Here is a 24,247-nt window from a genome sequence, read left to right as displayed (position 1 = left end):
CCCATAGACAAAACCCTGTGTCGGCGCGCGTATTGCTTTCAGCAAGTCATGTGACCGATTCAAAATGGCACTGGCGCGCCAAACTGTGTTTATAAGGAAGCAAATCTGTCAGCGGGATGAATTTGCCAAAATAATTCTTGATCTTTTACGGTACAGCATCAACTACGGAGCCTCAAGGCAAACGAAAGGTTTTGTAGTTTGGGACCATTTTGATCTAACAACAGAAAATAAGTTATTGGTTATCACTTCGTTGTTGTTCCATCCGGTTCTTTCCAGTTTCTACTTGATCCATCTGAATCCAAATTCAGCTGAAGTTGACTCTTAGTTTACTTTCATATTATGTTCTGTAGGTTAAGTGTTGGATATGTTTGACAGAACTGTCTTATTTAAATAAATAGGCATCAGAATGAAGTCCCAGATACACCTAGGATAAACTCAGGTTTTTATAAATTATTTCATATAAATGTATTGTTTACTTCATTTTTTTTTCTATAGCAGGAGAAGTTGTGTCAAAAAAACATAACACACTAAATTTCAGAATGTTGGAAAAACTTAATTTTATTTTTATGAAAATTAGTGGGAAATAAACCCAGTCCACAAGCATCCTCATTCCAAACACGTTCACATTATTTATTGACTATCTAAGAATATCAAATATATTTTGAATTTAACTGACGATATGACATAATACAACATAAAATGCAATGACTTAAATCTTATTGTATAGACTGTCATCAAATCATTCTGTCATTTACATTGCCTGTAGGGATTTTTAATGTCCAGCAGGTGTCAGTATTCAGTGACACAGTATCGACACAGTATCAATCAAAGTACTATGATTTTGCTATGGGTCAAAACGCTTCATGACGCCTCATTTACCCATCACTAATAATCAGTAAAAGAACGGATCACCAGAAAAAAATAAAATAAAATAACACTTTGTTCTTTCAATAATCTACTCTGAAATAAAAGTGAGAACTGTTAGGTGACATTGGGTATGATTTGGATAAATGTTTCTGCTCCTGCTACACTAACTACGCCTGGACAGCCTAACCTGCTTTCAGTTCAGCACTGAATTAGGATCAACCTACTGGCAACATTCAAACCTAAAGAGATATGTTTAACAAATTTGGATGAAACGTGTAAATCAAAACACTTTCTAATTTTAACTGACTGTATGGATGACTGTGTGGATGTCCGTTTCAAGAGTTATAACAATATTTTTTCTTTTCCAATAATTCCTTTGCAGCAATGGGAACAAAACAGATTATTTAACTGTAGACCAGTTAGTCAGCTTTCTGAATGAAGTAAGCTCTTTATCATTCATTAACTTCTTTGTGTATTTGGCTTCAGCCAGCCCCTCTCTGCTGCCCCCCCCCGCCCTGCCTCCTCTTCCCTTCCTGCTGTGAATAGAAGTTGCCCTCCATCGGCCATCTTTAAAACCCAATTAAACAACATTCAGCTTGCCTGGAGGGGCAACTTCCACCAGCTACCAAACTCTGCATGCCCCCTTTCGTCCCGTTCCCCCTACTGTCCCTTAGCGAGGTTTGCCTCCCATTGTCTGAGTGGTGTTGTCATGACAACAGGAGGAGAGGTTTCCATCCTGTTGCGTCCGGCTTGGTTCATCTCGCTTCCTGCTGTGTGTCTGTGTTTTGCGGCCGTCCTCCTGTGTGTGGCTGAATACCTGCTTGTTGCATCTGCTGTCCAGTCATGTCTGTGCTGCGCCATGCTCTGGACTCAGCTGGATTCATTCCCACTTTGCCTACAAGAATGTGCTCTATCACTGTAACGTCTTGTTAGAGCTGCTTTCAACCCTTCCAGCACATATGACTGCCTTGTTATGAATCATTTTTAACTCTGCACTTATTTTTTGTAGCGATTGGTTTTGCCCTATGATCTAAATGCCATCCTGTTGAAGACATGCTAGTGTTAGAAATATCTGAAATTAAAGTCAGACGTTCTCCAAGCATTTGCACAAAATTAATCCTTGATATGAATTGAGTTTTAAATTCTACTGAAAGTGTTGACATGTATGGTAGTGTCAAGTTTTTTAAGAAGCATTCTTGTTCGGAGGAACTGGATGTAACGTACATGTGATGCACACCTGTGCTCGTGTCTTGCTCTGCAGAACCAACGTGACCCGAGGTTAAATGAGATTCTGTTTCCATTTTACGACCCCAAAAGAGCCACGCAGATCATCGAGAAATATGAAAGGGACGAAGAGCTGAAGAAAAAAGGTAAAAGCAATATATGAATGAAATCTGGAGACAGACATTTCTTTGCCTCTGCTGCCATCTGCCTGTGTAATCTTGAAGCTACAGAAACAGGTATTTATTGAATTTAAACCTGGCTAATTTATTGCAGTCACAAAGTCATCTTTATCTTGTCTTCCTCCTCCTAGGCCGCATGTCGAGTGACGGGTTCTGTCGGTACCTAATGTCAGACGAAAATGCTCCAGTGTTCCTGGACAGACTAGAGCTGTACCAAGACATGGATCAGCCTTTGGCTCATTATTTTATCAGCTCCTCCCACAACACATACCTGACAGGAAGACAGTTTGGAGGGAAGTCATCAGTGGAGATGTACCGCCAGGTCCTGCTGTCTGGATGCAGGTATTACACAGTGACACAGTCTAAGCATAATGAATAGGCATGTTTATTTGCCTATAAAATATAAGAATGAGCATTTTCTGATTCAGAGTCTGCATCTAATGCATTAAAATCAATGCCATGTGTTGATTTTTACATTAGCTTTGAAAAAAATGAAGAGCCCACTCCACTGCACTGAACCCCATTGAAAACCTCCTGGTTATTCCACCAAATATTGATTTCTGAACTCTTCCTGAGTTAAAACATTAGTATTGTTTCTAAATTATTATGAACTTGCTTTCTTTGCATTATTTGAGGTCTGAAAGCTCTGCATCTTTTTTGTCATTTTGACCATTTCTCATTTTCTGCAAACAAATACCAAATTTTGGCTTGGAATTTCACAAACACTTCAGTAATTCATGGAATAAAAGTAAATTCAGAGAAACTGATCATTTTAAGTGGTCTCTTCATTTTTTCCAGAGCTGAACTTTAAAGTAGTGTAAAACACACCACCACTGAATATGGAGAGCAGTTTGCTGAAGTGCTATGCTAATGCTAGTATGTTTACTATGTTTCAGTATGGCTTGATAGTTTGACTTAGAACATATTTTATACAGCTCCACTCAGTCATTCATAAACACAACTTGCAGAAAAAGTTATTGTTCTTCATAAACTGCGTTGATATAAAATGAGCTAAAATCTGGTTATGCATGTACATAATGTCCTGTTTTATAATTTGTAATGGGTCCATTGTGCAATCTGAGTACCTCAGGAAGATTTCTATTTGCTTACTGATCAGATGTGTGGAGCTGGACTGCTGGGATGGCAAAGGAGAGGACCAGGAACCCATCATTACTCATGGCAAGGCCATGTGTACAGACATCCTGTTCAAGGTAAATCCCCACAACAGTGGAGAACCTGGTAACGAACTGCCACGAAGTATAAATCAGATTTTTACTTTTTTGTTGAATATCTGTTCTATAATATATTTACCACCAATGACAAAAATAAATCCCTTTTCTGAAAAATTCACCAACTGCACAATTCTTGATAAGTAGTATACAATAAGTGGTATTTCAAAAGAGCAGAAAAAATGTTATGTTTTTTTAACAATAAGTATTTTTTGTTAATCTGATGCTGAGAGATGAGCTCGTATTTTTTGGTAACCAAGTGCCATGAAGTAAACATCTGATTTTTACTTTTGCAAAATTTAATAACTGTACATTTCTTGCGTCTAAGCAGATAAGCAGTATTTCAAAAGAGCTTATGTTTTTTAAACGATAATTAATTTGGTTTTAAGTGATGAGCGTTTTTTTTTCTGGTAACGAACTGCCACAAGGTATAAATGAAATTTTTACTTTTGTGTTGAATGTCTAGTTTTATAATATACTTACCACCGATGACAAAAAAAATAAAGAAAAATCTCACTTTTTTGAAAATTTCACAGTTGTCAATTAGTACAAGTTAAATAGAATTTCAAAAGAGCAGAAGAAATTGTATGTTTTTTTGAACAATAACAATATTTGTTGTTAGTCTGTTGCTAAGAGACGAGGACGTTTCTGGTAACCAAGTGCCACGGAGTAAATGTCTGATTTTTTACTTTTGCAAAAGTTAAAATCAGAAGGCACTGCTTTAACATTACGGCAAACATTTTCTTAACCTTTTCCCTAAAAAAAGCTTTTTAGCTATTTTTTTTTAAATTTATTATCCATGAATGGAGGAAGTCAAGGTAAGAAACATGCTAGTGATACCCCACATGCCACTGGCACATTTATGCTAACATTAACATTTTGGCAAATTTTAGCTTCTACACTAATTTTAACATACTGAATGGCGTAAGTCCATGTTTTTTAACATGTCCGTGACTCCTCACATGCTCTTGAATACAGCGTAGCTTACTTTAGCATTGATGCTCATTTTTAGCATCAGAACGCTGGGTTCCAACCGACGGGCACACTTTGGCAGGCCCCGTTTAAATTTCTTCTGAAAGTTTTTTGTTTACTGTATCCTCCAGATGATTTAGGGACCAAACATAGAGATCCATTTTTGTTACATGCATAACCTGTTGAACCCAGATAACTACTTCTACTTCTGCAAAACTACAAACAACCTTTTTACTCACTGACATATTGTATTAAACTTTTCCTGCTTTACATTAGGATTACCAAACATATTTTTGTTTGGTAAATAAAAGTCTTTACAAATATCTGGTTTTGGCCATCATCAAAGAATGTGTCAAGCCAGCCAAGCTCACAAAGACTTTCAAATGATGAGCACAAAGAAGAGCAGAGGATTCAGAAGAAAAATGAGTGCTGTTTTCTGTCTTATTGTAGCTGTCTGCCACCTTGTGCTCATACTGTGAAACTGCATATCCTAACTCCTTTGTGTCTCTTTTCATCCCCACAGGATGTGATCCAAGCAATCAAGGAGACGGCGTTTGTCACATCTGATTATCCTGTTATTTTATCCTTTGAAAATCATTGCAGGTACATTTTCCATCAATGTTTTTAACATATCTACTGTAATAACATGTCAGTTTATTCACTGCATTCTATTTTTGTTTACTTCCAGTAAACTACAGCAGTATAAGATGGCCAAGTACTGTGAGGAGCTCTTTGGCGACCTCCTTCTCAGGCAGCCTCTGGAGAACTACCCAGTAAAGTTTTCCTCTTTCTCTCACTGAAATTTCTTCCCACTATATAAAACAAGAGGCCATAGAATTGGGATTGTGTCATGTCTCTCTCTGCCTGTCTTCAGATGGATCCTGGGCATCCTTTACCTTCCCCAAATGACCTGAAGAGAAAAATCCTAATAAAGAATAAGCGATTAAAACCTGAAGTGGAGCAGAGTACGTATAAAGTGCAGACGCTAAACTTCATCCTCAGGTGATGTTAAGCTTGGAAACTATAAACATTGTGAATGTGTGACACAGGGCAACTTGAAGCTTTAAAGAAGCACATGGAGGCCGGTGAGACCAACACTCCTGCTATCATTATGGGAGAAGAGAATGAGGACGATGCCGAGAACGGTCAGCTCAATACAACTTTAACTGTTTTTGTGTAAACTGATCAATTGGACAGGCATAGTCAATATATTATTTATAATATGTTATATTCAGCTTCTAATTATGTAGTTGAGTAGTTGTTTCAGTCACATAATGATACAACTGCAATAATTCTTTTGTGAAATGTACCAATACCACATGGAGCAAGTCTGCCCCACAGCATCATCCTTCCCCTTCCATGCTTGTTACAATATTCTAAGGTTTATAGCCTCACCATTGCTCTTAGAAAATATTTGTCTTGTCTGAGTATAAAATGCTCCTCCAGAATGTATTTAAGTCAGTTCAGCTTGCATGTTTTGTGTTTTTGCATTTTTATTTTTTAGAGTTACACAACAATTTGTAGCACTGAAATTGAATTAATACATTTATAGCCATGTCAATTGTATGTTCCCTTCTGACCAGCACTGTTCGCCAAGAAAAATGTCCGATTCTGTGTAAAAGAAAAACTCCATGTAGCTAACTTGTTTATTAAAAGAAAAGGGGCTGGCATACATTTGAGTAACTGTAAGTTATTTTTATTACTATGTATCTTGGCGTAGGGGAAAAAGAATCCGAAGATAAAGATTTGAATTCAGAGGCTCCCAGCATTCTGTCAGAAGTCGCCAGTGACAAAGAGACGAACAATCTTTCCCAGAGTAACCTGATCAGCTCTGGAAAAGAGGAAAAGCACAACAACAGCATCAAAAAGGTCAGTCTGTAGTTTGAGGATCAGACTCGTAGTTTGCACTTTTCAGAGAATGCAGTTACACACTTTCAGATCATTTTGTATAGAGTGAGACCAAAATGAAGTCTTACAGAAGCAAAAACAATGAGCTTAAATATTTACGATGTTCCTGTTCTTAGGATTTTTTTAATATACTTGCAACTGTCATACAACATGCTTGTCTCAAGATTTTTATGCTTTTGACTGATTTAGAAAATAATGCATATTAAGTTAATAGCATTAAACAATACTTAGATAAACTATTTTTTATTCCTCACCTGAATGTTGGCAAATTTATGTTGTAGAATCAACTTTTTTATATATTGATTTTGTTTTCTGTCAAAGTTTTTGATTGATTTGAAAAACATTTTTCTCAATTTGATAATTATTTTCCAATGTTTCACAGTAAGCTTTTGCATTTATCAAACACTACAAAATCAAATTCAAACTACGGACTTACTGCACAGCAGTTTGGAATAAAATAGGAAGAAGAAATTAATTTAACTTAATTTAAACGCCAACTGAATTACTTTGTGTATACAATTCAAGAACAAATCGCTTAATTTCTGATTCATGATTGTCAGAATGGAAAGAACAAATGATATACAGATTATACAGCTTTATGCTGCTTTTTCCAGTTTAATTTCTCAAATTCTTATTCTGAAAGCAGGAGTTCACATTTCAGTGCAGAATAGTAGCCAATAGTGGGAAGGAAATCACATTTATGTTAAATTATTCATGAGGTACAAAAAATATCCATTGACTGCATCTTGAAAATATCATTAAAACGCATCATGTGTTTCCTGCCTCTGACATCCTCAGTTTTAGTTCAGGTAAACAGTACATGAAGTTGCAGCAAATGATGTTGATAGATATTTTTAATGAAGTCAGATTAGCCATATTTGTAAAAATCACAGGGCTCCTCATGATTGGACCCTTTTTTTCCACCCCAGGTGCCTGATGGTGAGGTCACAGAGATTTCTGAAGCAACAGACGCCACAGATATCTCTGAGGCATCTGATCAAGACAACAAGAAGGCAAGAACCCGCCGATGTTTCTCCTTACTCTGTAGAGATCTTTGGAAGATATTTATGCACACCGTAAGTAATTTGTAACTATCCCTCTGTTGTGTGCAGGGCGGAGACGTGGCAGAGGACTCTGAGGAGGCTCTAATAGCGCAATATAAATACGAGTCAGCCACCACAAATATCCACCCGTATCTCTCAGCCATGGTCAACTATGCACAGCCGGTGAAGTTCCAGGGGTTTGATGTTGCAGAAGGTGAGGGTCATTACAGTTTTTCTCTCTTCCACAGGTTAGTTTTCTGTACACTGATGTGGAGAGCAGATAAACAACCTCAAAGTCCAAAGCAAAGAGCCTGATTTTACTATTTCTGGTCCTATTTTGTGTGTTTCAGAGAGGAATATCCACCACAACATGTCATCCTTTAATGAGTCAGTGGGCCTGGGCTATCTGAAGACCAACGCCATCGAGTTTGTCAAGTATCCTTTGAGCCACTGAGATTACTGCTGCTTTAGATTTGAAAAACTTAATGAACACACCTTATGATATTATGATCAGCACCACTAAGAACACCTTCATTCTTTAAACTAAATAAAGATCTCATAAATCACTAGTTCCTGATGCACTACAGCTGCATATTTTTCTGGGTTTTCTGTTCAAACAGAACATGCAGCGTCTCAAGCTTTATATCTTGCTAAGTTAAATTGGTTTGTTCAACCATCTTGTGCATTTTTCATCGCTGTTACAGACATGCACACATTTTCAATCCCACCCCCACGCTCCCAAACACACACACTTACATGTGCACCACCACACATGCTCTCCTTCTTTTTTTTTTTTTATCCCTTTTGAAATTTTCCTGAGCATCAGTGCAGCTACAACAAGCGTCAGATGAGCCGTATCTACCCCAAAGGAGGCAGGGTGGACTCCAGTAATTACATGCCTCAGATCTTCTGGAACGCAGGCTGCCAGATGGTCTCCCTCAACTTCCAGACCCCAGGTACCACAGCATGCAACATGGGACTTCTGACCCTCTCTTGCGCACACACACACACACACACACGTGTATTTAATGTGTTCCCGAAATATAGAAAAGCACCTCTGATCTTATGGTATCTTATGCACATGATGTGGTTGAAGGAGGCTACGCTGTTCAGCTGCTAAAGATGACAGAAAGGAATAAGAGGGTGATATGCACTCAGTTTGAATAAAAATCTGTCTAATACTTTTCACATGTAAACTAATGTTTTATGCTGCATGTTATTTATTATACGTACTGTCAACATTATCACTTTCACATAAATCACATTACTTGATTTTCAGACTTTTCATTTTGCTGCATTATAACCACAAACTTAGACAATACAGTGAATAACTGTGTAATGGAAGAAAAACAACAAGATTTCTGATCCTTATTTATCCAAAAAGAAATTTAAAAGGTGCAGCATATGTATATAATCCCGCTATACTTTGATACCCCTGAATAAAATCTAGTGCAGCTAATATTGCTCTGTTTTTTATGAAAGAGTGGGAAATAGTAAATTGTCTGAAGAAAACCTTAAGAAGTTCTGTTTCACAGTTTTTCTGTTTTGCAGTATCATGCAGTGGGGATGCTTTTCTATTCAAGCAACAGAGGACCTGGTCAGTTAATGAACAGAACGAAAACATGAAAAAAGTGACATTTAGATGATGCACAAAACTTAAAACTGGGCTGGAAGTTTACTTTTCCAGTAGGTCAAAGATCCTCAAATTTATGTCTCTCTTCAATGTAATTGCAGTAAAATGTGTTCCTTCAAAATAGTCACTCAGGGAGGGTGAATACAAATAGATGCTGTAGAGTCCATGGTTAAAACTGAAAACCCAAATATAATTTTACTTCCACTTCATGATTACATGTTAATTTGTTTCAGTCTACTACAAAAAAAAAAAATCCTGCTGAAATTCTTGAAGTTTGAACTTGCAACATGAGGAAATGTGGAAAAGATCAAGAGGGGCATTTGACTTGGCATCATACTGTCAAGTTTTTAATTTTCTTGTTACATGAATCAATATGCAGTACTTCCTTTCAGGTTTACATTCCTAGCTAGGAAGAACTATAGGGCAAGCAGCGTTTTGTTTGAGTCTCTTGTGCAAATATTTACACAGCCAACCTACTGACACTTTATATATTAGCCTCGTCTCCACAGTTGCTCCTGTTTGTTTTTCAGCTTTTGACTGTGCAACTCTCTTATGAGGCCAACATTTTGAAATTGTGCACAAGCACATATATTTTGTGAGTTATGCCTATTGAACAGCAGCTGCTGCTCTGTATCTGGAAGCAGAAGCGGCTTGACCATATGGTCCGCTGTTTGCCGGGCATGTGCAAGAGCTGGAGGCCTTTTACACAGGAGGCGGAGCTCTTGGAAGTAGATTATTTAAGAGCAAAGATGTTAAAGAAATAAATCTCTCTGCTTTTCAGCCAAAAACCTAAAACATTTTCCAGTACTCTAATTTATTGTTTGCATGTTGGGTTTTTACCTTTAGAATTTTAGATTTGTTGTGGTTCTAACGTAAGAGCTTGCTATTAAAATCTATTTTTTCTCCCCTGTGCTCTTTCAGATCTGGCCATGCAGCTGAACCAAGGAAAGTTTGAGTACAACGGCTGTTGTGGGTGAGAGCAGACCCCCCCCCCTCTCCACCTCCCTCTCTCTAAGGCTCATCAATTACAACTTGTCACATCTCATTACTTGTTGCCAGTAGCTACTACTTGCCCCTGAGAGCCAATAAGTGCTTTGGAAAAGGATGCTCCCTTTCACTCGTCTCTGAATTCATTTACATCTTCCTCCTCCCATTGCTGTCTCCATTCCTCGGCTAATACTGTCCCTGAGGGCAGGGATTGTACTGCTAATACTAGGAATGTCATCTGTGCGGAGAGCAGGGCATTTGCAGACAACTATCATTATTAATATTTTCTAATGTGGAATGTCTGATGATTTTTTTTCTCTCTGATATTGGTAGAAATGTGTGACTTTCAAAATATCAGTATTCAGTGAGTTTACCCATAGGTGATTTTGTTGTTCCTGTGCTCAGGTACCTGCTGAAGCCAGACTTCATGCGTCGGTCAGACAGGACGTTTGACCCGTTCTCTGAGACGCCGGTGGATGGCGTCATTGCAGCAACCTGCAGCGTCCAGGTTAGCCCATCAGAATGCTGGCGGCTGTTATCACAACAGGAACAGCAGCATCTTTATTATTTTTATCCTCACTAACATTTCTTTGTAAAAAGCTGCAGTAAGTTGTGTTTTCCTGCTGAATTTCAGGTGTTCTCAGGACAGTTTCTGTCTGACAAAAAAATTGGCACGTACGTTGAAGTCGATATGTACGGCTTGCCTACGGATACAATCCGGAAAGAGTTCCGCACACGCATGGTGATGAACAATGGACTGAATCCAGCCTACAACGAAGAGCCCTTTGTTTTCAGAAAGGTATGAAGCAAGACATGAGAGGGAAGCAATAATAAGATACCGTCATTAGCCTGCATTGTTCTTGCAAAAATATTCACTTTTTCTGTCCTTTTTTTAAAATATAAATCCAAAAGTTTACTATTTACTTATGATCCACTGTATTAGATCACGCCACTACATCCATGAATTCAGTTTTTGCAAACTCTCCATCTCCCACTAGTACGTAAAATCCAGCACCTTAAGCATGTAGACTTGTCCAGTTGTGATCTTTTCCCGCTGCTAAATATATCACAACCATCTGTTAGTGGTACTATTACAAATTGAAAGGAGGGGAAGAATGAAGAAAGGATTGGTTTACATATGAATACAACATTTTACACAATGAGAGAGGGCATAAATACAAGTAGTTCATATCCAGACCTTGAAAATGCTCCAATTCACAGGGCAATCTTCAATGAATTTTTAGGGGATTTTGTGATAAACCAACACAAAATGGTTCATAATTTTGTAGTAGAAGGGATCAGCGCAGTTCTTTCTTTTGCATAATAAACTTCCCAAAAGCTTGAGCTGACCCTGATCTGGGTTGTCCTCCTGTTGGACGGTAAACCGACCCCATTAGCAAGCCTTTTGCAGGCTTCAGTAGTCTTTATTTCTAGTATCCTAAAACAACGCCGGGTAATGTGGAGCAAAATGTGACGTGTACGTTAGTTTGTGTCTGAGCAAAGATGAAGATGGAAATGAGGGTAAAACAAATGACGTAGGAAGATGGAAAGAAAAAAATAATTACAGATAAAGAAGAGAAACAAGAAACTGAAAGACCTGAGACAGAAAGCCATGGAGTAATGTGTAGATAATAGTGCTGCTCTCAGCAGAATAGGAAGTCTCTCAGCCATGACTGTGACTCCAGCTTTCTAACACACACCATCCATCAAACCCTGCCGCAGTGCTGCTTTACTCTCTCCTTCTCACACACACTTACACACTGCTATCAAAGCAGGGCCATCATACCAGGAGCTGCTGCCGGGTCTCTCCTTTCCCGTCCACCCTTACAAATGCCTGCAGATGCTGCTGTACATTCAGTGCTTACATACTGCTGTCAAGATGACTGAGCAAACAGTACACATCAGCAGTACTCATACTGTGTCAATGGAAATGCAAGCATGCATGCACACACATGGTGCCTCCAACCCTTGATCTCCAGCTTCACCTCCTTTGTATACATTTATCCTCCCTTTTATGAGCAGTTATCTCCCAACACAGAACCAGTTAACACATTTATTCCCTTGTTTGTTTGTTTTGTCTAAAGACACACTGATCACAACACATCGGTAGCACACTGCTCTCTTCATGTAATGTCCCCAGTTTCATCCTTGACTCGCTACTTCAACTTTAGTTTGGCTGCTTGATTTTATTCACTATTTGCTCTCTGCGTTTCTCACACCATTATTTAAATAAACATTCTCCTCCCTCCCAACCTCTAGGTAATCTTGCCAGATCTGGCGGTGCTGCGCATCGCAGTGTACGACGACAACAACAAGCTGATTGGCCAACGCATCCTGCCTCTGGACGGCCTGCAGGCTGGCTACCGTCACATCTCCCTGAGGAACGAGGGCAACAACCCTCTGTCGTTGCCGACGGTCTTCTGCCAAATCATCCTCAAGACCTACGTGCCCGACGGCTTCGGAGGTGAGGGCAGCAGGATTACATACACACACACACACACACTCGCAGCGCATTTATTCACTTGAAGTGTTTTATTTTTGAACAGAGAACTACAGGTGGCTCTCGTTCTGACTTGCAATATTTAACTCCCCTCAGATTATTCATAGCTGATAATATAAAGGCGTCTGTAGCCTACAGGGACAGCAGGGGAGAAATGGAAAGTTTAGCAAGTCTCTTCTCATCCTGTGCCCCGGGCGGGTTAGCTTTAACATTTGCAGTAATGGCACGGCAAAAATGATGACGACAGTAAATCTGCAGACTGCTTCATACGGGCACAAGCATACAAATGAGTTGGACAATTGGAGTTGCCATTAAATAAAGCCAAGAGGCTTTGAGAGTGGAGCCATTACTGAGACTATTAGCTTCTCTCCCTATCCAGTACAGCACTGCTCAAAATTTAATCCTCTTCACTTGATATTATTGTTTTTTCACGTGTTTTATCTGAAGGATAGTGAACTTTTACAGCTGCATTTCCCTCAATATTTGTGCATGCAGCTATTGTGGATGCTCTATCAGACCCAAAGAAGTTTTTGACCATAGCGGAGAAGAGAGCCGACCAGATGAAGGCCCTGGGGATCGACACGGTACACATAACAAAAGGAAATAGTAACTGCCTTTTCACAATAAAAACACCTTCCTATTTTAACTTTATCCTTCGTCTAACAGAACGACATAGCAGATGTTCCCAACGGAAGCTCAAAGAATGACAAGAAGGGAAAGGGAAAAGGAGACACAGGGAAGGCCAGTGTGACACAACAAGCCAGCTCAGATCTGGCCCAGACCTCCAATTCTATCCAAAACAACACAAACGAGAACAAGAAGGGTAAACACTGAATTTATATGGCCTTTTTAAACATATGCACCCTGTTTTTATTCTAAACACTGAGGTTTTTTTGCTGCTGTTTTAGATACTGCGCTTGTGCCTAATGTGAGCATTGATGACTTAAAGCAAATGAAGGTTTGTATTGTTTTAGTCAACATCTGCTTCACTTTTGAAAGATTTGTGATTAATGTGGATTTCAAGATTTAAGATTTTTGTTGTTTTTATTAAAGTAAAAATACCTTGCAAAAGGATTTTTTTCTCCTTAACCTTTTCCACATTTTTCCACATTACCTCAAACCTCAGAGTGTTTTGTTAGACTATTGGTTCACGCCTTCACAGAACCATCTGCATTTATACTGAGATCAAGTTACACACAGCTGATTTTATGAAGGAGTGTTAGAATAAAAGGGGGAAAATACATATTTATGTCTCACATTTTCATTCTTTTAGTATAACAAACAATTTTGACCTAATTGTTACCATAGTAACCCAGGTTTATTATGTAGGAGTACAGAATGTGATTTAAACAATTGGGAATCAAATCAGAATTTTTATCCTGGTGTTTTATAGCTCAAACACCATCTACTATCTATAAACATCTTTTGACAATTTTATAGCGGTTAAACACTAAAATGGGAATAAAATCACTTAACTCAAATTAAGTTTGTGATAAACTCTTTAACAATTAAAGCCTACTAGATTTGTCTCATCATAAAAATACCTAAAGAAGCTGCTGCAGCTTTTCTGCTTCATTTCAACTTAAAATCATTGAAAGCTAAACTTGGGAGGTTGTGATGGCCTAAATTTGTATCTTAAACGACGAAAAGTATTCAAGCTTTTCTAGTTAAACTGGTATGTGTTAGCCTCCATGGAGAACACAAAAGTGAAAATACATTTTTAAAAAGTATTTGGTGGAAAAACAGCTGCAATATCCCACCAAAAATGCACTGAGGTCTGAGATTGTTATGTGAGAGAGATTAAGGGGTGGGGATATTTTTGTAAGGCCTTGTACATAGTATTACGCAGCTCTGTTCAGTGTCAGCCCTCATTATGGCCAGCATATGACGACCTTACATCTGTGTTTCTCTCTGCAGAGCTACCTAAAGCTGATTAAAAAGCAGCAGAAGGAGCTCAACTCTTTAAAGAAGAAACACTCAAAGGTAGGTGGGAGTTTGTTGGTAATGGAAAATGGCTGCTGCTTGTTCCTGATGGCGATTGAAGCGCAGAAAACCAGAAGCAGAACAAGGGAAATTCCTCTTTCATCTTCTGCCTCATCTTTTTATGCCTGCTCGCATAAACACAGACGGTCCTTTGTAAACAAACAGAAGACGACCACGTGATGAATGCTTAGAAAGAAATTAGACTTGCTAAAGTTCTCCTTTGGCCAGCTATCTCCATGGAGACCATGGTGGATGCTAGTGCATCCATGCTAGCTCATTAATTATCACAGTATTTCTCTTGTTATGAATATTAGCACCATCTGGACACATCTGTTGACCGAAAGACGATGACAACAGTTAATCTTGCCCGTTTTGTTTTGGTTCAAATGTTGCTGTTAAATCAAAGCTATAGTGGTGCAAAAGGCAAAGGTCCATCCACCTATGGTTTTACTCTATGTACACAACAGGATCAAAATGCAATGCAGAAAGCCCATTGCACTCAGGTGGACAAGATGGTGTCCCTCCATGAAAAGGAAAAGACTAATCTGGAGAAACTGCTGGAGAAAGCCATCAAGAAACGAGGGTAAGAAAACAGTCATGAGACAAGCAAGATCGTTATTATGTGAAAACATAGGAGGTAGACAGTGAGTGTGGATCTGCAGGTTCCAGATGGCTTTGATTCTCACTTCTGTGTTGTTTACCGACAGGGAGAACAACTGCCAAGAGCTGAAGAAGGAGACAGAAGATAAGATCCAAACTCTCACCACAGATCATAAAGCAAAGGTATCAAGAACTAATATGCCTCCTAGAGATGGTCGTACTTGGAAAACAATCAATGCTCAACCGTGCTGTCTGTCTGCATGTGTGTGTGTGTGTGTGTGTGTGTGTGTGTGTGTGTGTGTGTGTGTGTGTGTGTGTGTGTGTGTGTGTGTGTGTGTGTGTGTGTGTGTGTGTGTGTGTGTGTGTGTGTGTGTGTGTGTGTGTGTGTGTGTGTGTGCGTGGGCAGGTGAAAGACATCACAGCACAACACACTAAGGAGTGGTCGGAGCTCATCAGTAGTCACAGCAGCGAAGAGCGCGAGATGAAGGACAGTCATGTTACCCAGCAGTGTGAGCACCTCAAGAAGCTCCTTTCTAGTGTCCAGGATCAGCAGACCCTGCAGCTCAAACTCATTCATGAAAGGTAACACACACACACACACGCACACACACACTCTGTATTCACTTTCTATAGTCTCAGAATTCTACTAAATGCAGCAGAGGAGCAACAGTAGCATTTAGGTTTTTTTGTTTGTTTGTTTTTTTTGGAAATGTACAACTCAGGCAAAGCAAAGAGATGCGTGCCAACCAGGCCAAGATGTCCATGGAAAACAGTAAAGCAATCAGTCAAGACAAAAGTATCAAAAACAAGGCAGAGCGAGAGAGGTGGGTCACAGGACAAAGCCTTACAAAATATTTATCTGTTAAAAATAAATAAATCATTCCATTGGAGTAGAAATTCTTTTGCAAAGCGTTGTATGATTACTTGTTTTTCTTATGAGGTGAATGCTTTTGTCATTCAGGAGAGTGCGGGAGTTAAACAGCAGCAACACCAAGAAGTTTTTGGATGAGAGGAAGAGGGTATGTTTGCTATGATGTATATAGATATAAACTACTTTCTTAACAACAAACGGTAGTCAAAAATTTCTACTTTATATACGTTTATATCATCATGGAAAATGTTCATAAGTAACTAGGAAGTTAAAGCAGTGCTATCAAGTAAGTCTCTAGATTATTTTGTATTGCAGTCATGAAATGTTCATGTTCTGATTCGCCTCCAGTTGGCTATGAAACATCAGAAGGAGATGGAGCAGCTGGAGAAAAATCAGAGGGAGCAGTTGGATAAACTGGAGAAGCACAACGAGCAGGTAAGCAGATGATGATGAACTAAAGGAGCCTGAATTTCACAAACTGTAAAATTGTGGAAAAGCAAACATGCTTGTAGGAAATGAACAGAGTGTTTTTGATAACATGCTTTTATATTTGCAATTAAACTCTTCCAATAAGTGCTTACTGCCTAGTTTTGCATGCTTCTGCTGGTATCACCCTATCTTAGCTTTACTTATTGTCAGGAGAAACATTTCGGTTAAGTTTAATGATTAATGTAAATCTTCCAGAGTTTGCCATGTCAAGCTAAGATTCTCCATCTAATCAATTTATACCAAGTACATAAAATACTACAGCTACATCAGTTTTGTAGGAATTATTGTCATTGTTTTTGGTAGCAGTGATTAAAACATTAACACTTAACCCAATAATAAATGTAATACAAGAGATTGGATTTTTGCAATGTGAATGGGAAATTGTGCTACTGCATTTCAAGATTTAATCTTTTTAGAAATTTTTACCATGGTTGTGCAAAAATGTGAGGGATTCTGTGTGAGGTCATGTCCCTTTTTTTTCCACCATCTGTGTCACAATATCTGTACATGTCTAACATGTATGCTCATTTTTTTTTGTTTGTTTTATGATTTGCTTCTTCCGTCACAGCTTTTGAAATCACACCATGCAAACAAACAGGTTCAAGGTAGGCATCATCATCTGTCAGCTCTACCTCTGATACCAGCTTTGTGCTTCATTTCATGAACATGTTTCCCTTTGTGCATCTCTTTTGTCTCTCTGTGGTGATATCTGGAGAGCCTCCTCAAAATTTTACTTTGTTTTCATTGATATAGCCCCCACCCCCCAAGTATTTGAAATGACTATACAAATTAAAGCAGAAAAGTGGCACGACTTAAAAGAAAAGAAACTCCTCTACTGTGAAATCCAATCCTGCCTTTTCAGTCTGCAGCTCTTGAAGGTGTCAGGCATGCCAACGAGCAGCTTGACTCATTGATCACCATGACTCACCAGCCATTACGAAGCAAAAACAAAGCCAGCTCACAACCCGATGTGATGCGTTTTCATTCCAGCTCACAATCATTTACATTCATAGCATGTGACAACATCCATCTGTGAAAGGATTTGTGTTACTCTGATAATCTGCACAGCGAAACGACTTATGCGAGAGTCGTAAAACCGCAGACTGAGATTGTGAACAGGAATTTGTAGGAAAAGATGGATGAATTCTCTGCAAAATGTTCGAGCTTCCACATTCCAGTCACATCTGCGTCTGAGTCACTGTTTTCTATCTCCCCAAAGGCCAAGGACATCCAGCAGATGGTGAAGTTGGAGGAGGAGATGGACCGCAGACCTGCCACGGTGGTCTGAGCGACTGACCCAGTCACGGGCCCACACACGTACACGGACACACACTGGTACACGCACACACGAAGCGGTGCAGAAACACTCCCCCTGCAGGACATCCTCTACATTCTCTCTAAACAGTCTAATGTTAATCTAATCCTGACTCAAACACGTGGAAGCTATTTTTTTTTTCCTTTGTTCACCCCAGCCACGCCTCGTGTCTTCTGCACTTTTTATCCTGCCAATCAACTTTGTACCACTGAGCCATTGCTGCTTGTCGCTGTGACCACTTCTATCGGGGGACAGGAAACGTTACTTTGCGGATCAAGCAACAAAAACAGACACATCCCTTCCTCCTCCACAGTACGTAGATCTCAGCGAGTCGTTGACTTCAGTGAGTTTTCTACACGGTAAAAGCTTCAGCTGTTGGTAGACTCAAGCACACACATGCATCACGGTTCACACGCAGCAGATATCTCTTCCTGTTTTGTTTTAATTGGCACCCAATAAACTCACAGTTTCCGTGTGTAAAGAGGGGAGAGGAGTTGTTTGACTTTGTTACTCCAGCACAAGTGAATAAACTTTGTGAAATACACTGTACACACACCACCAGTTCTGTCCTGAGCACTTTGTATATGATAGGCTGTTCAATGTGGGAAATGTAGCAGTGCACTACTGTATGTTTCTATGTCTTTCAGTAAGAATGTATCTTAAAAAACCAAACTATTAAAAGGTAACTCTTAGAGAGAGGACCCCTTCCTCACCAATATTGATGTCTTGTTGAGTTGGATACCTGTAAAGGGATGACGGGTAATTAATCACATCAGTTATTACTAATAGTCAGTCAGATTTTTATGTTGATTTACTATTTGATACAGAAAGTCAAATAGATGGTGCAATAACTTTCGCACAGACTTCATTTATCAGATTCCAGCTGACTACATCTCCCTCATATTCAATAAATCAGAATATTATCGAAAAGCTCGTTTATTTTAGTAACTCAGTTCACCAAGTGAGACGCACTAATGCTTCAACCTTTGTTAATTATGACGATTTTCCACCTGCAGCTAATCAAAACATGACATTTAAGGTTACAATATCACATTGGACCAATAAAAAAGCTTTAATGCAGAAATGTGGATATAATGAAAAGAACAATTTAACACCTGCTTAAAAGGTTTCTAATTTTCTAAAGCTACTTTCAATCTGTCAGATGAGGTTCGCTCTATCACAGATTCTAATTTATTGAGTATGACTGTATAAATCCTGTGGGGTCACGGGATCATATGTACTATGCAAAAGTAAATTCATCCCCCCAAAAAAAGATCTAGAGATAGTTTTGTCTGGTGACAATTCATAATATCATGATTCATGTCATAAACTTGTCATATGAAATCATGACACTTTTAAAAATTATGAAGCTTCATAATTTTTAAAGTTTAATCAGTCATACTTTTATAACAAGTTTATGTCAGATCATGATTTCTTGGTTAATTACAAGTTGTCATAACGAGGATATTTTGAATAATATCAACTTTGTATTAAAAGTGTCATGATTTACCGAATGACACTTTATGACAACAGTCATAAATATTCATGAAGACTTACTCATGTTCATGACAGGTTGTTATGTCATGTTTATGACTGTGTCATGACAGTCTTATTCACAACCCATGAATTTTGTCTAAAGGTGACCCAACCAGAGGGTCAAACACAGAAAGAAGTAACCAAAAAGTGGTGTGTTTTTATACTTCTTTTTTTTTTTTTTTTTTACATTACCCAAGGCAATAAAAGCTATTTCAAGATAAAGTGGAACTTTGTTTTGCATTACACTCTTGTTTTAGTTTGTAGACTTTAAACTCCCTTTAAAATTGAGCCTAATAGCACCAGAATACTGTTTGTGGGTTTATAGATGGCTTTTATCTACAACCCAGAACAACATGAATACAGAAAAGAACAGCATTCAAATATTTACCCAAATGATACAAAGACTTAATATAAATTATTAAAGGGGGACACAAGCTCTTGTTGGGATTTTGGCCTTTTATAGAGAATGTTTGTTTTTTTTTCCCCCTGTTCTGCTATAATAAATAATGGTAGAAGAAATGTTGATGTATATATTCTGCTGGAATGTACTTAAATGACTTGTCTTTCTGACCGGTGTTCTTTCTTTTAAGAGCTTGGGGACAGACTGTCATGTTGGGGAAGGACATTTATCAACCACTGGCCTCTTTTTTTTTTATCCTTTTGTTTTGTTTCCCTTCACTGCTTAACATCACACAATCTAAAGCTCAGCACATATCTAGGTCAGAGATAAAAATGAGTAAAAAGTGCTTTTAAAGTTTATTCCATCGCTTTCAGATGTGCCACTCAGTGTCTGCTAGGATGTTTAAATTATTTTATGAATGATAAAATGCCAAATTAAGGGGTTATTTGTATGAAGGTATATATAAATAAATATATATTAGATAATGTGTAGTTTAAGATTATTATGTTAGAGGCTTTTTTGCACTAGTTGTTTGTGTTGTGTGAAAACTTGTAACCTTGGATTTTGAGTTTGTCCTAAAAGAAAAAAAACAACATTATTTTTGCAGAGCAACATCCCTGATTTCATTTCCTTAGTTTCTACTGTATCTCTTTGTTTTCTATTTGAATTGTAGCTTGTCAACAGACATTCTGTGTGTGTTTTTGTATTTATATTGTACTGTTGAACTTATAGCATTAACAATACTGTTGTTATCCAGCTCCTTTAATACTGTTTTATAGTACGTGTATCAATAAATCCAGGTGTAAAAACAAGACATTTGTGTCCTTGTCTATTTTACAGGGCCTTGATAAAGTAATCACACTCCTTTAACTTTTGCACATTTTATCGCACTTCAGTGGGAATTTTATGTAACGAACACATAACACATAACTGACACATATTTGTGAAGTGGAAATATATGCATTTGCTAATTACAACTGAGATCTGAGGAATGCATTTGTAATCAAACTCCCCTTTCTCCAGTAGCCCTAAAATAAATTCAGTGTAAGAAAATTGCAAGTCAGAAGTCACCTAATTGTATTAAATAGAGTTTACCTGTGTCTAATTTAATCTTTTTTATAAAAACAGATCTTGTGTGAAAACCCTCGGAGGTTTGAACAGGTCAGAGAAAAAGGTCAGATGTGTAAATCAGGCTAAGCGTATAGCAATATCCAATCTTTGAGGATTTCATGGAGCTGTGTTTAATAAAGCATCTGAAAACGGCATGGCTCAACCACAAAACTACAAACTAAGACAGGCAGTAGAGACTCTGGAGGAGCTGCAGAGATTCACAAGTGAGAACAGAATGACACGAAAACCATCACAGACCCATAGGACTTTCTTCCCTATATTGCAACTGTAAACTAGAACTGGTCGTGTTGAACACACCACCTCAGCTTGATGAGAAGCTTTTCTTCAGAAAGCACAGAGGAAGAAAACCTATTAGTGACTGCAACAAAACAATATATGACTGAGGTGGGGTGTTCAAAAGGAATATACAGCCAGAGAAACAATAAATTCTGCAGAGTTAAATCAACACTATGCCGAGTCTATTTGGTCCTTATCAGAATTTGTGTCAATTTAACTCCTTCAGAGTTATTTCAACAAGAAACTGAGTAATTTTGAACAGTTGAACTAGTTACAACTATTCAAACTGAAATAACTCTGTAATAGTTAAATTAATGCCAATACTGAAAAGGACCAAATAGACTTGGCATAGTGTTGATTTAACTGCAGAATTTGAGTGTGCATATTTATGTTTGATTTATTCTAAGTCTGAATCTGTAGGAAGATGCGAACGTTTATTGACAGATAATCCATCTGATCTAACTGAACCTGAACTATTTTGAAATAGTTTTCAAAAACGTTGTGAAAAGCTGGCACAGACATACCAAAGACCTCCATCTGCAAGTACAAAATTGTCTGAAAAAGATCGGTTAAAAAAAATGCACGCCACACTTTTCAAATTAGTATGTAGTATAAACAATGATTGTACGGTGTCTCATTTTCCACTTCAGCTATGCATTACTTTGCATCTAGTCAAATCGAAAAAGAAATGCCGAAGTTGGCTTTGTAACAGTTCGAGCTCATGGTGATCTGATGTCCCCACACCCAAACGCGGTGAGAGTGGACAGCTCACACTCCTATTTACTTTCCAAATTTATGTTCCTTCATCTCATTCAACAAGTGTGGAGTGAATTTATATGCCAGCGCCCCTCACAAGCACCGGCCGCTCCATCGCAGAATCTCTTTATTATTATAAACATCGTATTTCCATTAGAAAGCAGAACAAAGCCCGATAATTATGCTCGAGTTGCCCACGGAAATCTCGCTTTCTGTAGCCTATATATTAGGATCCCTGGGTCTGTCGGGACGCTTTCCCCGGAAACAGACAAGCAGACATGAGTTTTTTGTTTTTGTTTTTTTTTTTAGTTAAACCTTGGTTTTGTTGAAGAAACATGCTCAAAACTACTGGGCAGACGGGCACAAAAATCCTCCTGGATGCGATGTCCAAGGATAAAGTCCACTTGGCCAGGTTTGTTCTGGACGCGCTGAATGGGGAAATCGTTGACTCCACAGCCGACGGCGCACAGACGCCCCTCATCTCTTCCGTTCTGCTGCCCGACAGCCAGAACCGATGTAAGTTCATGGAGCTTCTGCTGCACAGAGGGGCCAGTGTTAACTATCAAGATGGGAACGGACGCACAGCGCTCAGCTACGCCTGCGAGAAGGGCTACCTGGACGCGGTTAAGATCCTGGTCCAGAACGGCGCAGATCCAGAGCTCCTGGACTCGTGGGGGAACACCCCGCTGATCTACGCGGCTGTAGCGGATCACACCTTAGTTGTTGAGTTTTTGGTGAGAGCCTTCAAGAGGTTAGGTCTGCAGATAGACAGGCAGAATAAAGCTGGCAACTCTGCAGTTGAAGTGGCAAAGTTCCTCGGTCACACAGAGTGCATTTCTGCGCTTACCAATATCTCTAAGAGGAGCCGTGAGGCTGATGAAGGCAAGTTTGAGGGAAAAGTTGATAGCTTAGCCAGTAAACTTGAAGTCCTCAAAATGAGTGGCCGTGCAGAAACGTCTCACAGTTGTACCTTGCAATCAACGCCTCAGATAAAGCCAGGTCGTTTGCCACCGATGGAGTTTGAAAGAGAAAATAATAAATCCTCTTTGGGTCCACAGGATATGATCTTCTCTGGAGCACGCACTCCTGTGCCTCGACCAGAGACTTACAATCAACCCATTTCTAAACAATGCACCTTCCAGGAAAATATGCCCTCCTCTACTCGTCACTTGCCCCCTCTCTTAAACGGCCGTGATGCTGAAAAGTCCATTTTCTTTTCCCACCAGCCAAACAGAAACACGCCGCATCCCTGTGCGCCTTCCACTCTTGGCATCTTACTGACTCCCATTCTTCCCAACAAATGTGAGACTGAGAGAAAAATGAAGAAATTTGTCCGCGTGGGAAGATTTAACGAGGGCTACTATGGAAAAAGATGCAGTCTGCCAACCAGTATGCTTAGCCCCACACTTCCAGAGCGCACTCCGGTGCCTGTGCGTAAATCCAGGACGGTGAGGAGACGCAGAGAGTCGATCAGCTTCACCGAAACACTTCAGTCTGCCACAACAGCTCCTGCCTCGACTCCAACAACTTTCTCAACATTGACTAGTAAACTCTTCCGAAGATTTGCCTCCCCGGACTTCAAGAAAGTCGTTGGAGATCTGGAACAGAATCCGCTGCCGACTTTAGGCCGCATCCCGCGATCAGAAACCTTCACTCAGGAGACGAGGCATCCGCAGGTGGACAGCACGCCCAGCATCGACAGCATCAGTTCCGTTAAGTGCGAGTTTGACTTTCAGTTCACACAGACAAACTCTTAAGACTGCGCGCCATGTGCAAAAGGAGGGAAATGACTGCTTACGTAATAATGTTTTTTGCGTAACTTACACATCCATATTTAAGTGGCAGAACAGTTTGTTTAAAAAAATACTTTAGTAAAAATTGGTAACTTCTTCGTGTTCTTAGGGGGTTCAATGATAGATACTATTAGTTATTAAACATCCATAGAGATACATCAGTCTCTATGGAGTTTTTTTCTTTTAATTCTGGCATAATTGTGATTTCATCCAGTCTAACGTCTTTTCATTTGAAGAACTGAAATGCATAACAGCGGAAATATGAGCTGCTGGTTGCTTGATGGAGATAGGAATACATTTATGATTTACATTTATTCATCAAAACGTGCCGACCTCTAATTTTTAACGGAACTCAAAAAAGTGCAAAGTCGGCATTTGTCAGGATCTGATCAGCGGATTGTCAGAGTAAATTTAAGGAAAATAGGTCGGTTCCGGTCTCCGAGGCGGATTAGCGCGACTGTAGTAAAGAGCTAAAATTAAGATTTGATTTGTGTTAGCAGTCAGTAATGATACAATATGCTTAAAAAAACCCTACTCGTTTACATTCATTGAAAC

At 39.0% G+C, this 24,247-nt stretch overlaps 2 protein-coding genes across 6 annotated transcripts in view; both read left to right on the top strand.

Moving 5' to 3' along the window:
- The window catches only part of LOC122825001 (1-phosphatidylinositol 4,5-bisphosphate phosphodiesterase beta-4-like), a 61,066-nt gene extending 42,550 nt beyond the window's left edge, over positions 1-18,516 (top strand). For 2 of the 5 annotated variants that reach the window (XM_044106022.1, XM_044106023.1), the window contains 29 exons: positions 1,250-1,307; positions 2,129-2,237; positions 2,402-2,612; positions 3,388-3,481; positions 4,995-5,074; positions 5,160-5,244; positions 5,346-5,436; positions 5,521-5,616; positions 6,192-6,340; positions 7,309-7,392; positions 7,492-7,636; positions 7,773-7,857; positions 8,254-8,378; positions 9,977-10,028; positions 10,448-10,550; positions 10,677-10,841; positions 12,302-12,506; positions 13,038-13,126; positions 13,209-13,365; positions 13,451-13,500; positions 14,460-14,525; positions 14,993-15,108; positions 15,233-15,308; positions 15,532-15,707; positions 15,848-15,949; positions 16,087-16,144; positions 16,345-16,431; positions 17,054-17,090; positions 17,705-18,516. In XM_044106022.1, coding sequence (XP_043961957.1) covers positions 1,250-1,307; positions 2,129-2,237; positions 2,402-2,612; positions 3,388-3,481; positions 4,995-5,074; positions 5,160-5,244; positions 5,346-5,436; positions 5,521-5,616; positions 6,192-6,340; positions 7,309-7,392; positions 7,492-7,636; positions 7,773-7,857; positions 8,254-8,378; positions 9,977-10,028; positions 10,448-10,550; positions 10,677-10,841; positions 12,302-12,506; positions 13,038-13,126; positions 13,209-13,365; positions 13,451-13,500; positions 14,460-14,525; positions 14,993-15,108; positions 15,233-15,308; positions 15,532-15,707; positions 15,848-15,949; positions 16,087-16,144; positions 16,345-16,431; positions 17,054-17,090; positions 17,705-17,781 — 3,028 coding nt within the window. In that variant the 3' untranslated portion in view covers positions 17,782-18,516. The remainder of the gene's footprint in view (positions 1-1,249; positions 1,308-2,128; positions 2,238-2,401; positions 2,613-3,387; positions 3,482-4,994; positions 5,075-5,159; positions 5,245-5,345; positions 5,437-5,520; positions 5,617-6,191; positions 6,341-7,308; positions 7,393-7,491; positions 7,637-7,772; positions 7,858-8,253; positions 8,379-9,976; positions 10,029-10,447; positions 10,551-10,676; positions 10,842-12,301; positions 12,507-13,037; positions 13,127-13,208; positions 13,366-13,450; positions 13,501-14,459; positions 14,526-14,992; positions 15,109-15,232; positions 15,309-15,531; positions 15,708-15,847; positions 15,950-16,086; positions 16,145-16,344; positions 16,432-17,053; positions 17,091-17,704) is intronic. The other 3 variants (XM_044106024.1, XM_044106026.1, XM_044106025.1) reach the window with 3 other exon arrangements.
- A 3,700-nt stretch (positions 18,517-22,216) lies between these two features.
- On the top strand, positions 22,217-24,237 carry LOC122825004 (serine/threonine-protein phosphatase 6 regulatory ankyrin repeat subunit A-like). The gene has a single exon (XM_044106033.1). It carries the CDS (start codon positions 22,235-22,237, stop codon positions 23,654-23,656), a length of 1,422 nt encoding a protein of 473 aa, XP_043961968.1. The 5' UTR covers positions 22,217-22,234; the 3' UTR covers positions 23,657-24,237.
- Positions 24,238-24,247: the final 10 nt, after the last annotated feature.

The sequence above is a fragment of the Gambusia affinis genome, linkage group LG22, assembly GCF_019740435.1.
Source record: "Gambusia affinis linkage group LG22, SWU_Gaff_1.0, whole genome shotgun sequence".
In the NCBI taxonomy this organism is placed as follows: domain Eukaryota; kingdom Metazoa; phylum Chordata; class Actinopteri; order Cyprinodontiformes; family Poeciliidae; genus Gambusia; species Gambusia affinis.
This window is presented reverse-complemented; position numbering and strand designations above follow the sequence as displayed.

Coding starts and splice junctions, on each gene's coding strand:
- LOC122825004 (XM_044106033.1), top strand. CDS start 22,235: ATGCTCAAAACTACTGGGCAGACGGGCACAAAAATCCTCCTGGATGCG.